At 50.7% G+C, this 12,224-nt stretch overlaps 1 protein-coding gene across 1 annotated transcript in view; it reads left to right on the top strand.

Annotated features, from left to right (window-relative positions):
• Positions 1-5,152, top strand: part of EIF4H (eukaryotic translation initiation factor 4H) — a 28,889-nt gene extending 23,737 nt beyond the window's left edge. Inside the window, exons 5-6 of the mRNA XM_012449062.3 lie at positions 2,796-2,933; positions 3,217-5,152. Of these exons, the coding sequence (XP_012304485.1) occupies positions 2,796-2,933; positions 3,217-3,356 (278 nt within the window). The 3' untranslated portion in view covers positions 3,357-5,152. The remainder of the gene's footprint in view (positions 1-2,795; positions 2,934-3,216) is intronic.
• Positions 5,153-12,224: the final 7,072 nt, after the last annotated feature.

Raw genomic sequence — 12,224 nt, 5'->3', positions numbered from 1 at the left:
TGCCCAGCTAATTTTCTGTATTAGTAGAGACGGGGTTTCACCATGTTGACCAGGATGGTCTCGATCTCTTGACCTTGTGATCTACCCGCCTCGGCCTCCCAAAGTGCTGGGATTACAGGCGTGAGCCACCGCGCCCGGCCAGAATGGTGCTATTTTTTTAATGATACATGCTTTTTGTAACAAAACAAAATAGAGCAACAGAAAAAACAAAGAACGCAAAAGCATTCCACCGTCAGAAACAGCCAGTGTTAAACTAAGCTTTGTAAAGAAAACTCTGAGGATTCTCATGAATAGTTTGCTTCCTAGAAACCCACCAACAGATGAGAGAGTCTTGATCATGTCAGACCTCGCTTTTCATTCCTAATTTTCCCACTACTTATTTCCTAGGAGGTTTTGAAATGAGGCTCTCACTTGGTGTTAATGCACACTGATAGTTTTCTCTGCTGGGCTCTGTCATGCACCGTCGGGCACCTGGACACACAAGTAGCAGTTGTGTTTCCCTGCTTCACCGGTGTGGGTGTGAGCACATGTCTCATGCTAGACCTTGGTGGTGGAAATGATGTAATCTCGTATAGAAGCCGTAAATTTACTTTGTACTCACATGGCAAGGAAAGGTACACTTCACAGCTGAGTTTGGGGGAACGTCAGGTTCAGTGTTTGAATACTGATTAGGCTTGTTCAATGAACTGTGTAATGCAGTGGCTAAAAGACTTTGTAAAGACCTTCTACTTGACTATATGCCTCCCAGTATATTCCCCTAAAGCAGTGCTCCTGTTGGTCTCAATCGATTGAGACTTGTTTTCGTTACTTGTTTTGTTGAAATTGATGTGATTTAACTCAGTCTCTGAACCGGGTGCGAGATCACTTGACTGGTTTCCAAAACCCTTGCCACCTTTAAAGAATAGAAATTGGCCATCCCCACAAGTTACCCAGTCGGCGCTGGTCATCTGCGGTGGCTCTGTGGAGGGGCTGGAGCACCGAATCAGCCAGTGTGGAGCTGCTTCTGTGAGCCTCGGATCACAGCGTTTCGTCAGCTGATTGCACCTAACATTGTTTTATGTGACCTTCGTTCTAAATACGCCTCAGTTAATGTTTGTTGATTCACTTAATGCATAGTGTTCACATTGAACTCAGGGCCAGCTGTAGTAGTCTGTGGTGCCATCATTTCAGCCTGTTTTGAAAGCTCGTCCCGTGCCGGTTTTGTCTGTAGGGCACCTCACAGCCAGCCTGTACTTAGGAGCAGCAGAAGCACTTCCCACTGCGCCTGGGGCCACTTTAGACAGCAATCCCACCAGCAAAAGCCCAGAAGGGCAAAACACCCGACACTCATCATGCAAAGACTTGACAGTTAGGAACGGAAACAGGCAGAGCCTTGTCTTTTTCAGCCTCAGCTGGGATCATCACATCTGCGCAGGTCCAGGCCTGACTGCAGAAATGCTGCTGGTACGCAGCTTGGGGATGACGCATGAATTTCAGCAACTGGATGGATTTGCAAATAGGGGCTGTGGATCATGAGAATGACTGTATAGTGCATACCTCAGGCTCTGAGGGTTCTTCTCAAAGACAAACTCCCAGAAAGCTCGGAGCCGTGGCACTACCCTTGCAGAGAGTAGCAGTGGTCACCCCTGAGTGCGCAGCCAGCAGCAGCAAGCTCATTTTTTGTTGTTGTTGAGATGGAGTCTCACTCTGTCGCCAGGCTAGAATGCAGTGACATGATTTTGGCTTACTGAAACCTCCATCTCCTGGGTTCAAGCGATTCTTGTGCCTCGGCCTCCTGAGTAGTTGGGATTACAGGTGCCCGCCACCACGCCCAGCTAATTTTTGTATTTTTAGTAAAGACAAAGTTTCGTCATGTTGGCCAGTATGGTCTCAATCTCCTGACCTCGTGATCCACCCGCCTCGGCCTCCCAGAGTGCTGGGATTACAGGCCTGAGCCACCGCGCCCGGCTGCTTATTTGTTTGATTATGGTTTAACTTCTTTTTGCCAAAGTTTTTTTTTCCCTTGAGACAGTCTAACTTTGTCACCCAGGCTGGAGTGTAATGGCATGATCTCGGCTCACTGCGTCTTCCACCTTCTGGGTTCAAATGATTCTCCTGCCTCAGCCTCCTGAGTAGCTGCAACCCCCAGGCATGCCCCACCACCATGCCCAGCTAACTTAAATATTTTTCGTAGAGACTGAGTCTCACTGTGTTGCCCAGTCTGGTCTTGAACTCCTGGGCTCAAGTGAACCTCCCATCTCAGCATCCCAAAGTGCTGGGGTTATAAGACGTAAACTACTCTTTTTGCCAAATTTTAACTTCAGTAAGTTATACAGTTAATGTCTAGCTTTCACTTAAGTACAATAAAGACCCCTTGAGACCATCGAGAAAATACTCTTTCCTTCTACCCACCAGTGAGAATTCTAGCATTTTTTTGGTCTTCATATAGCTTTTTCTTGTGATTTTGTGCTCTAAGTTGTAAATAGTTCTAAATTTCAGGTTTATCTTTTAAACTAGCTGTATAGATTTATATTAGAAAATAGAATTCAGCCTGCTCTGAGGCTTGCTTGTTTTGCTTAATTTGTTTTCTCTCCTAAGATGCTAATTCCTTCTTTGGAAAGCCTGTTAGTGCTGTCATTACTCCACACGTTGGCATTTGGACCCATTTTTAATGCACTTTATTTTGGAGAGACTTCAGACACTGGACATGCTAAAGAATTTACAGATTAAGCTCAAACAACTCCCAGTACATTATTCTATCAGCAGCTTGGAGATGATCGTTTGAAAAGTAATTCAATGTCCTCCTCCTTCCTCAGGCTTCAGGGATGACTTCTTAGGGGGCAGGGGAGGTAGTCGCCCAGGTGACCGGCGAGCAGGCCCTCCCATGGGCAGCCGCTTCAGAGATGGCCCTCCCCTCCGCGGATCCAACATGGATTTCAGAGAACCGACAGAAGGTACGGGCTCGAGTGTTGGTGGAGGGCGTCTTTTCCTGATGGGATGATCGTGGCCAGTTCACACCCCATGGGGACTTGCATTCCTGCGGCACACAAGTTATCAGCATAGATTGTCACGTTCTCCGCAATAGCAGGTTCATCTTGGTCATTAGAGCGTCTGCTGAGGGGGTGGCAGGCCAGGTGAAATCTAGAACGTGGGCTGGGTTGCTGACAGCATCAGCGTGGTCGTTTGGCCTGGATATGGAATGGGATCCTCTCTGACAAACTGCTTTTTCTCCCCCAGAGGAAAGAGCACAGAGACCACGACTCCAGCTTAAACCTCGAACAGTTGCGACACCCCTCAATCAAGTAGCCAATCCCAACTCTGCTATCTTCGGGGGTGCCAGGCCCAGAGAGGAAGTCGTTCAGAAGGAGCAAGAATGAGCCTGCGGTTGGGAGGGAATGGGGCATGGGGGGTGAGAGCAGGACCTCGGCCTGGTGAGTCCCCGGGTGGCCATCCTGCAGCCGCCACTCCCACGCCTGCCATTGGCCTCCTCACAGCGGAAACAGCTTGTGAGTGCATGTCAGCTGTTAACAAGTGGTTTTTGATACATTCTGGGCTTTGCTGTGTCTCTCTAGTGCCTGTCTGTGCGCTTTTTTCTTTCTTCCGCTGCTTCCCCATTTCCCTTCTGTCCTCTTCCTCCTGCTCCTTGTTTTCCCAGCAGCACATGGGTTTCCTTGGAGGAGCGGAGGTGGCCGCCGTGGGGAGTCGTTTGGGCTGCGGTGCTGCGTCATCTTTCTCCTTTGCTTTCTCTTTTACTTTAACTCCTGGCCCCACTCCAGGCGTCTCCTTTCATTTCCTCAGTGCTTCTTCTGACCTGCATGTGGAGTTCTGTATTGCTGGGGCTTCCAACAAAAACCAGAAGTCACTGACAGATGAAACTGCTCCTTGTCAGTGTTCAGCTGTGATGGACAGAATCGCAGGCACCTTGTTTGCACACTAGGATAAAACTCTCTGCAGGGTCCTTTCCATTCCTGTTGAGAAGGGAGTCCTGGCTCCGTGACCCCTCCCCAGTGGACTGTCCAAGCAGACAGGCCTTCACGAGAGAAACAGTGAGAACTGAGAGTGGGGGCCCGGAATAGCGGTAGGGAGTCCACGGAGAAGAGACAGTGAATGCTCTCAGGTGTTCGTTCACGCGTGTTTGTTACCACTCTTTCGAGGCCGAGTCCCAGCTAGTAAACTCTCACCAGGCGTGGTCGAGGCTCCCCTCCGGCCGGGTGCAGCGAACAGCCAGCTGGTTTCTTTTGTGCTGGGCCGAGGCACTTTGGGGGTGGAGGGGTGGTGCTGGCGCTGCGCTGGGCTGCTGCGGCGCTGACGCGGCGTTTCCCCCCATCCCTGTTGGCTGCGTGTTTGTGTTGGTCTGTTCCTGGTATAGGCGACATGATGAGATACCGTGCTTCCCACCTGCCCTTCCGTTCAGAGCCAAGATGGGTCTAGAATCTGGCACTTTACTCATCTCCTTTGTTGAAATGAACTGTACTATGCAGAGCTGTCAGGAACCTTCAGCTGGCCGTAGAGGACTGCAGCTGTCTAGGTCTGGGGACACACTGGGGTGTTCCCATGTGCAGGATTTAGCACTTACCTGGGGGTTCGTGCTAGGGCGTAGGCTTTTGAGCTTAACGCCTGCATGTGAACAGATGAAAAATCCTTCAGTATCCAAGTCCCAGTCTGTCCTGTGGGGAGCAGTTCAGGGGCGGCCGGCAGCAGGCGCCTAGGAAAGAGACCCTCGCCGGGTGCTGGTGGGGCCAGGGTGGCCTGGGCGCCCAGCGTTGTGTGCTTAGTAGTTTGTCACCAGCCGCCATCCTTGGCTTCTCCTACTGTGTCTTTGTGACAAGGCCTCAGCAATCCACAGAACTCTCTCTCTCCTTCCCTCCACCTGTCGGCTTCTCTGCTTCCAAGATAAGAACCATTTGTGTAACACCAATACTTAACTTCAGAAAGACATGCATTATGTGGTGTAATCAAACCCGATGCTTTCAGATGACCTACTTACATCTTCAATGTGGATAAGATAAAGAACAAAACAAATGCATCTAAACTTCCGGGCAATCCAGTTGACTTTGCAGTGTAAGAATGGAATTCCAAACACTTAACACATTCAGCTGTGTGACAGAAAGTGAATCTATGGATATGGTATTTTGTGAATGATCTTTTAAATAAAAGAAAACCTTACGTAATATTTAATGCCTGCCGTTATTTTTGAGTTCTTTTCAGCTGCTCATGAAACGGACCGATTTTAAATTTGGGAAGCACCATTGAAATGGAAGAGTCGACTGTAATTTTAATTCCGGGATGAGTGAGATTTTTTTTTTTTTTGAGTGAGGGTGATGATTGGAAATAGAATGCCAGTTTTTTCCCCTCGCTTGCTAAAAGCGTTATTTTCCCAAGCAGGCAGAAATCTTGAAAGTCTAGCTGTTCCTTTACCTAGCTGTGAGGTAAAGGAACGTAAGTTTTTTTTTTCTCAAGATGGAAAAAAATCTTTTTTTTTTTTTTTTTTTAAATGGGGGTTCACCATGATGGCTAGGCTGGTCTTGAACTCATGACCTCAGGTGATCCACCCACCTCGGCCTCCCAAAGTGCTAGGATTACAGGCGTGAGCCACCGCACCCGGCCAGAAATCAAGTATTTACACAACATGTGGCTCCTTTTATACGGCTTGTCTGCAAAGGAGATTCTGGGTGCCCCTCATGGAGGGGAGGGCTGCTGCCTCCTGAGAAGCGGATCCTGATTTTGGGGAGGTGCTGCTTTAGTTTGCTGTTGGGTAGTTGTTAAAACAGACTTCTGCAGACAAGAGCTGGGAGGGAAGGTGTAGGGCATGAATGCATGCTTCAGAAACTTGGCTGGCTTTGGAAGGGGCTGGCCAAGGCAGAGCTCACCTGCCTACAGATGGGAGCATTGTCCAGTGACGTGAGACCTGGGACCATGGCTACATTTTAGTAAGGTGGCCAGGTGCTGTTCATGTGAGTGCCTGGAGTAACTGCTGCTTCAGCTGCTTCCTACCCAAGAGTAGCTGCTAGAGAGGACTGGTGTTTTGGAGACAGGATTTCCCTCTGCCATCCAGACAGGAGTGCAGTGGCACAATCAGCTCACTGCAGCCTGAACCTCCCCAGCCTCCTCCCGCCTTAGCCTCCTGAGTAGCTGGTACTAATACCCCACTAATTTTTTTTTTTTTTTTTAGAGATGGAGTCTGCCTGTGTTGCCCAGGCTGGAGTGCAGTGGCTATTCACAGGCGTGACCGCACTACTGATGAGCACAGGAGTTTTGACCTGCTCCATTTCCGACCTGGGCCGGTTCACCCCTCCTTAGGCAACCTGGTGGGCCCCCGCTCCCAGGAGGTCACCATATTGATGCTGAACATAGTGCAGACACCTGATCGGCATAGCACACTACAGCCCAGAACTCCTGGGCTCAAGCGATCCTCCCACCTCGACCTCACAAGTAGCTGGGACTACAGGCACGCGCCACCGTGCCTGGCTTTTTTTTAATCGTCTGGGGGTCCTTCATTTTTTTAACATCTATTATGCCATGAATTCATAGGGAAGAGGTTCCAGCAGCTTAGGCCCCTTCCCATTGGTCATTTCTCTGGCTGGGGCAGGCTGGCACTTCATTTGAACCCAGGGACCTTTCTCTGGCTGCTTCTGATCATTTTCCTTCCTGCGTTTCAGAAAGCGATCTCAGCTCTTAGAGTGCTCAGTACACACAGGAATTCTCTTGGCAGGAATCTTGCCCTTAACTTGTTTACAACAATGCCAGCAGCATGCTGGGTGACTCTGTAGACTTCGGGTTTTGCGATGGTCACACTTGTGGGGCTTCCTTTTTGAACAGTACCCATTCCCTTGATGTCTACAATATCTTTCTTACAGATTCGCATATACGTGGGCAAAGGAACAACTCCGTGTTTTCTGAAAGGCCTAGAGAACATGTATCGGGCGCCTCTCCGCTTGCCCTTTGTGTTCGTCATTTTGGTGAATTACTGGAAGATGGCAGTTCTGGCCGAAAAGCTGCTTTTTTTTGAAACGGAGTCTTGCTCTGTCACCCAGGCTGGAGTCCAGTGGCGTGATCTTGGCTCACTGCAACCTCCACCTCCTGGGTTCAAATGATTCTTGTACCTCAGCCTCCCGAGTAGCTGGGATTACAAGTGCCCACCACTATGCCAAGCTAATTTTTCTATTTTTACTAGAGACGGGGTTTCACCATGTTGGCCAGGCTAGTCTCGAACTCCTGACCTCAGGTGATCTTCCTGCCTAGGCCTCCCAAAGTGCTGGAATTATAGGCGTGAGCCACTGCACCTGGCCCGTACCCCACTAATTTTTAAAAATTCTTTGTAGAGATGGGGGTGTCACTACATGCCCCAGGCTGGCCTGGAACTCTTGGCATAAGCTTCCTCCCACTGTGGCAACCTCCACCTCGTGGGTTCAAGCGATTCTCCTGCCTCAGCCTCCCAAAGTGCTGTGATTATGGATGTGAACCACCACGCCGGGCCAAATTTCTTTCTTTGGGGTATATACCCAGCAGTGGGAGTGCTGGATCACATGGTAAGCTCAGTGTTTAGTTTTGTGAGGAACCGCCAAACCGTCTTCCATAGTGGGTTTGGTAATTTGTATCCCCACCAATAGGGCACAAGCGTTCCCTCTTCACATCCTCGCCTGCACGTGTTATTTATATTACAGTTTAATATACCAAAAACGATGGAGTTGTGGGGAAAACCCAGCCTCAGTGCACTAGCATTGATGCACCTGAACATGAACTGTCTGGGCTTTTCTGTTTGGTGGTGGTGGTTTTTTTTGTTTTTGTTTTTTTGTGGGTTTTTTTGGTTGTTGTTTTGAGACAGGGTGTCACTCCGTTGCCCAGGCTGGAGTTCAGTGGCATGATCTCAGCTCTCTGCAACCACCTCCCAGGTTCAAGCCTCGGCCTCCTGAGTAGTTGGGATTTACAGGCGCAGCCGTGCGTTGAACGTAATGGTAAAAACCACAATCACTGTTGCGCCCAACCTAATACCATCCCCACCAGTGTCCCCCAGCCGCGCCACCCTTGTGGTTAAGCTTTCCCTCAGCAGCTGTTGAGAAGGTTTTCATCTATCCAGTAATTCTGCCAAGGGCTGCAAGCTTAGGGCTTTTGTTTTCTGCGGCATGAGCAGTTTTGCTCTCAAAAGGGAAGGATGACCAGGCGCGGTGGCTCACGTCTGTAATCCCAGCACTTTGGGAGGCCCAGGCGGGTGGATCACGAGGTCAGGAGTTCAAGACCAGCCTGACCAACATGGAGAAACCCTGTCTCTGCTAAAAATATAAAATGGCCAGGTGTGGCGCATGCCTGTAATCCCAGCTACTTGTTCTTGGGAGGCTGAGGCAGGAGAATTGCTTGAACCGAGGAGATGGAGGTTGCAGTGAGTCGAGATCTCGCCATTGCACTACAGCCTGGGCAATAAGAGTGAAACTCCGTCTCAAGAACAAAAAAGGGAAGCATATCCTAGGTAACTTTAGGGATATGGGTAATAAATTTGAAAATTTTAAAAAGGGAAGGCTAGGTATGTTGGCTCTGTAATGCCAGCACTTTGGAAGGCTGAGTCGTGAGGATAGCTTGAGTCTGAAAGTTCAAGACCAGCCTGGGCAATGGAGTGAGACCCCTATCTCTGCAAATAGTAATAATTAGCTGGGCACGGTGGTGTGTAGCTCTACCTCCAGCTACTCTGGAGACTGAAATGGGAGAACTGCTCAAGGCCAGAAGGCTGAGGCTGTAGTGAGCTGAGATCACAGCAGTGCACTGCAGCCTGGACAACACAGTGAGACCCCATGTCTAAAAAAAAAAAAAAAAGGAAATCGGGGGGAGAGAAAAAGAAAGAAAAGAGGAAGGGAGGGAAGGAGGGAGGGAAGGGAAGAGATAAGGACCAGAAACAACTGTTAACCGAAGGGAAGAGGGGAAGCAGAGCCTGCAGGGCTCAGGACAGAGGCCCACAGCACCTGGTTATTGCTACCTGGAAACAAATGTGCAATGATCTGATCTCAGCCGAGATAGACAAGGAGAAAACTGACCAGCAACCCACTGTGTTCTTGGTGGCCTTTGGAAAGACCTGATTCCCAATCAACAGTTTAGACCCCTTCCCAGGGGAAATGAAAGAAACTGGGCATGGTGGCTCACGCCTGTAATCCCAGCACTTTGGGAGGCCCAGGCGGGCGGATCACGAGGTCAGGAGATAAAGACCATGGTGAAACCCCGTCTCTCTAAAAAAAAAGAAACTTTTCTTTCTGGTTATGGGGGAGTCCCCATGATTGCTGTAAGGGTTCTTAGGTTCTTGCCGAGTTTAAAAAGAAGAAACTGAGGCCAGCACAAGAAGATCCAATGCGAATTTATTTGGCTCCCAGGTGAGGTTCTGCGGTCCGACAGGAGGGGCCGGAGAAGTCACATGGACTCCTCTCAGACGTGGGGTTTTATAGGGAATGGAGGCGTTTGATTGGTTGTGCCCAAGGTGAGTGGGGCCCGGATGGGACAAAATGCTAAGCAGGGAGTGGGGCCCAGATGGGACAAAATGCTAGGCGGGGAGTGGGGCCCAGATGGGACAAAATGCTAGGCAGGTAGGTCCTGGCGGGGCTTCTTTTCCGGGCTCCCAGTGAGCGGCGGGCAGTGTCTGAGCTCCCGGCGAGGCGGGGGTGGTGTCCAAGCTCCCGGCGAGGCGACCAGCCTTACAATTGCTACACTGTCTTCTCATCTATTCCAGAAAACATCTTGGGTATGGACTCGCTCTGTCACCCCAGGCTGGAGTTTAGTGGCATAGTCATACCTCCTGGTTCGCTACCCTGCCCGGCTAATTTTTTTTTTTTTTTTTTTTTTTTTGAGATGGAGTCTTGCTCTGTCACCCAGGCTGGAGTGCAGTGGCACGATCTCTGCTCATTGCAACCTCCACCACCTCCTGAGTTCATGCAATTCTCCTGCCTCAGCCTCTCGAGTAGCTGGGAGTACAGGTGTGTGCCACCCATGCCAAGAGAATTTTTCTATTTTTAGTAGAGATGGCGTTTCACTGTGTTGGCCAGCCTGGACTCAAATTCCTGACCTCAGGTGATCCACCCACCTGTTTCCCAAAGTGCTGGGATTACACGTGTGAGCCACTGTGCCCAGCCCTGGCTAATTTTTACAGTATTTTTGTAGAGACCGGGTCTTGCCATGTTGGCCAGGCTTGGCTCGATCCTCCTGGCTCAGCCTCCCAAAATGCTGAGATTACAGGTGTGAGCCACCCTGGGGGGGCGGCCCAGAGCATGCCAGCCTTGATGTTATCACCCAAATTATAGACTGTGATGCATGCAGCGTTCTTGCGGTTCTGGAGAGCTGCCTCTCATCGTCTTGCTGGAACACGCCTCCCCTTTCCCTATGACAGGCAAGTCCTGGATCTGAAGGACAACAGTGCATAGATCTCGTCTCCCAGCCACGCAAGACCACACTTCTTGGCTGGGCATGGTGGCTCATGCCTGTAATCCCAACACTTTGGGAAACTGAGGCAGATGGATGGCTTGAGGTCAGGAGTTCAAGACCAGCCTGGCCAACATGATGAAACCCCATCTCTACTAAAATTACAAATATTAGCTGGGTGTGGTGGCAGGTGCCTGTGATCCCAGCTACTAGGGAGCCTGAGACAGAATCGCTGGAACCCGGGAGGTGGAGGCTTCAGTGAGCCAAGATCACACCACTGCACTCCAGACTGAGTGACAGATTGAAACTCTATCTCCAAAAACAAAACACTGCACTCTGTCTGTAAGGTCGTTTTACATATGAGGCCCTTTCCTTTTCTTTTTCTTTTTTTTTTGAGACAGAGTTTTGCTCGTTGCCCAGGCTGGAGCGCAGTGGCGTGATCTCGGCTCACTGCAACCTCTGCCTCTCGGGTTCAAGCAATTCTCCTGCCTCAGCCTCCCGAGTAGCTGGGATTACAGGCGTGCGCCACCACGCCTGGCTAATTTTGGTATTTTTAGTGGAGACGAGGTTTCATCATGCTGCTCAGGCTTGTCTCGAACTCCTGACTCAGGTAATCCACCCGCCTCGGTCTCCCAAAGTGCTGGGATTACAGGTGTGAGCCACTGCGCCTGGCCGCATATGAGGCCCATTCACAGACCATCCCCTCCAGCATCTGCCAGTGTCAAGGCCCACCAAGGAAGCAGGGAGCGAGAGCAGAGCAGGTAGAGTGGGCACGATGGCTCACACCTGTAATCCCAGCACTTTGGGAGGCTGAGGCAGGAGGATCGCTTGAGCCCAGGAGTTCAAGATCAGCCTGGGCAACATAGTGAGACCCCATCATTGCAAAGTTTTAAAATGAGTCAGGCATGGTGATATGTGCCTGTAGTCCCACCTACAAGCGAGGTAGAGATGGAAGGATCACTTGAGTGCAGAAGATCAAGGCTGCAGTGAGCTATGATCTTGTCACTGCACTCCAGAGCAAGACCCTGTCTCAAACAAACAAACAAAAAAAACAGAACAGACTGGGAGCAGTGTAATCTCAGCACTTTGGGAGGGTGAGGCAGGTGGACCACTTGAATCCAGGAGTTTGAGACCAACCCGGCCAACATGGTGAAACCTGGTCTCTACTAAAAGTACAAAAAATTAGCTGGGCATGGTGGCGGGCACCTGTAATCCCAGCTACTCAGGCTGAGGCAGGAGAACAGCTTGAACCCGGGAGGCAGAGGTTGCAGTGAGCCGAGATCGCGCCATTGCACTCCAGCCTGGGCAACCAAACAAGACCCCATCTAAAAAAAAAAGCAGGTAACCCCTGTCCGAGTGCATAGTCTGAGACTGGAGGGAAACTGAGGCAGGCTTGTTCCCGTTGTGTGAGGAGGAGCCAGGCAGGGAGTCCCAGCGAGGAAGCCAGGCTTTGAGGTCTGGGTTCAAATCCAGCTTCACCTCTGCCAGCCTCTGTCTTCTTACCGGTTTACCGCGGGAAGAAAACGTGGTCCTGAATCCCCCTGGAGCATGTGCTACCCTCCTTGTCCACGAGGTGGCAGCAGCGGGCCCAGCCGCCCATCTCCGTGGCCGCCTCTCCTGGCCTGGCCGGGACACACCGCGGCCAAACCCAGCCCCAAGCTGAGTGGGACCTCAGAGCCAGGGACCCAGGCATAGAGGGGTCCAGGACTGGGGACCCAGGTTCTGAAATGCCAGACTTACAGGAGGCAGGGGACTGTCATGCTCTTCCCTGGTGTCTCCAGCAGGTGGGATACACAGTGGGTTCAGTGGGACCCGGCGCAGTGGCTCACGCCTGTAACTCCAGCACTTTAGAA

This window comes from Aotus nancymaae, unplaced genomic scaffold (genome assembly GCF_030222135.1).
Source record: "Aotus nancymaae isolate 86718 unplaced genomic scaffold, 86718_ANA_hifiasm-v0.15.2.pri h1tg000012l, whole genome shotgun sequence".
In the NCBI taxonomy this organism is placed as follows: Eukaryota; Metazoa; Chordata; class Mammalia; order Primates; family Aotidae; genus Aotus; species Aotus nancymaae.
The sequence above is the reverse complement of the archived record's forward strand: the minus strand, read 5'-3'. Positions and strand labels throughout refer to the sequence as shown.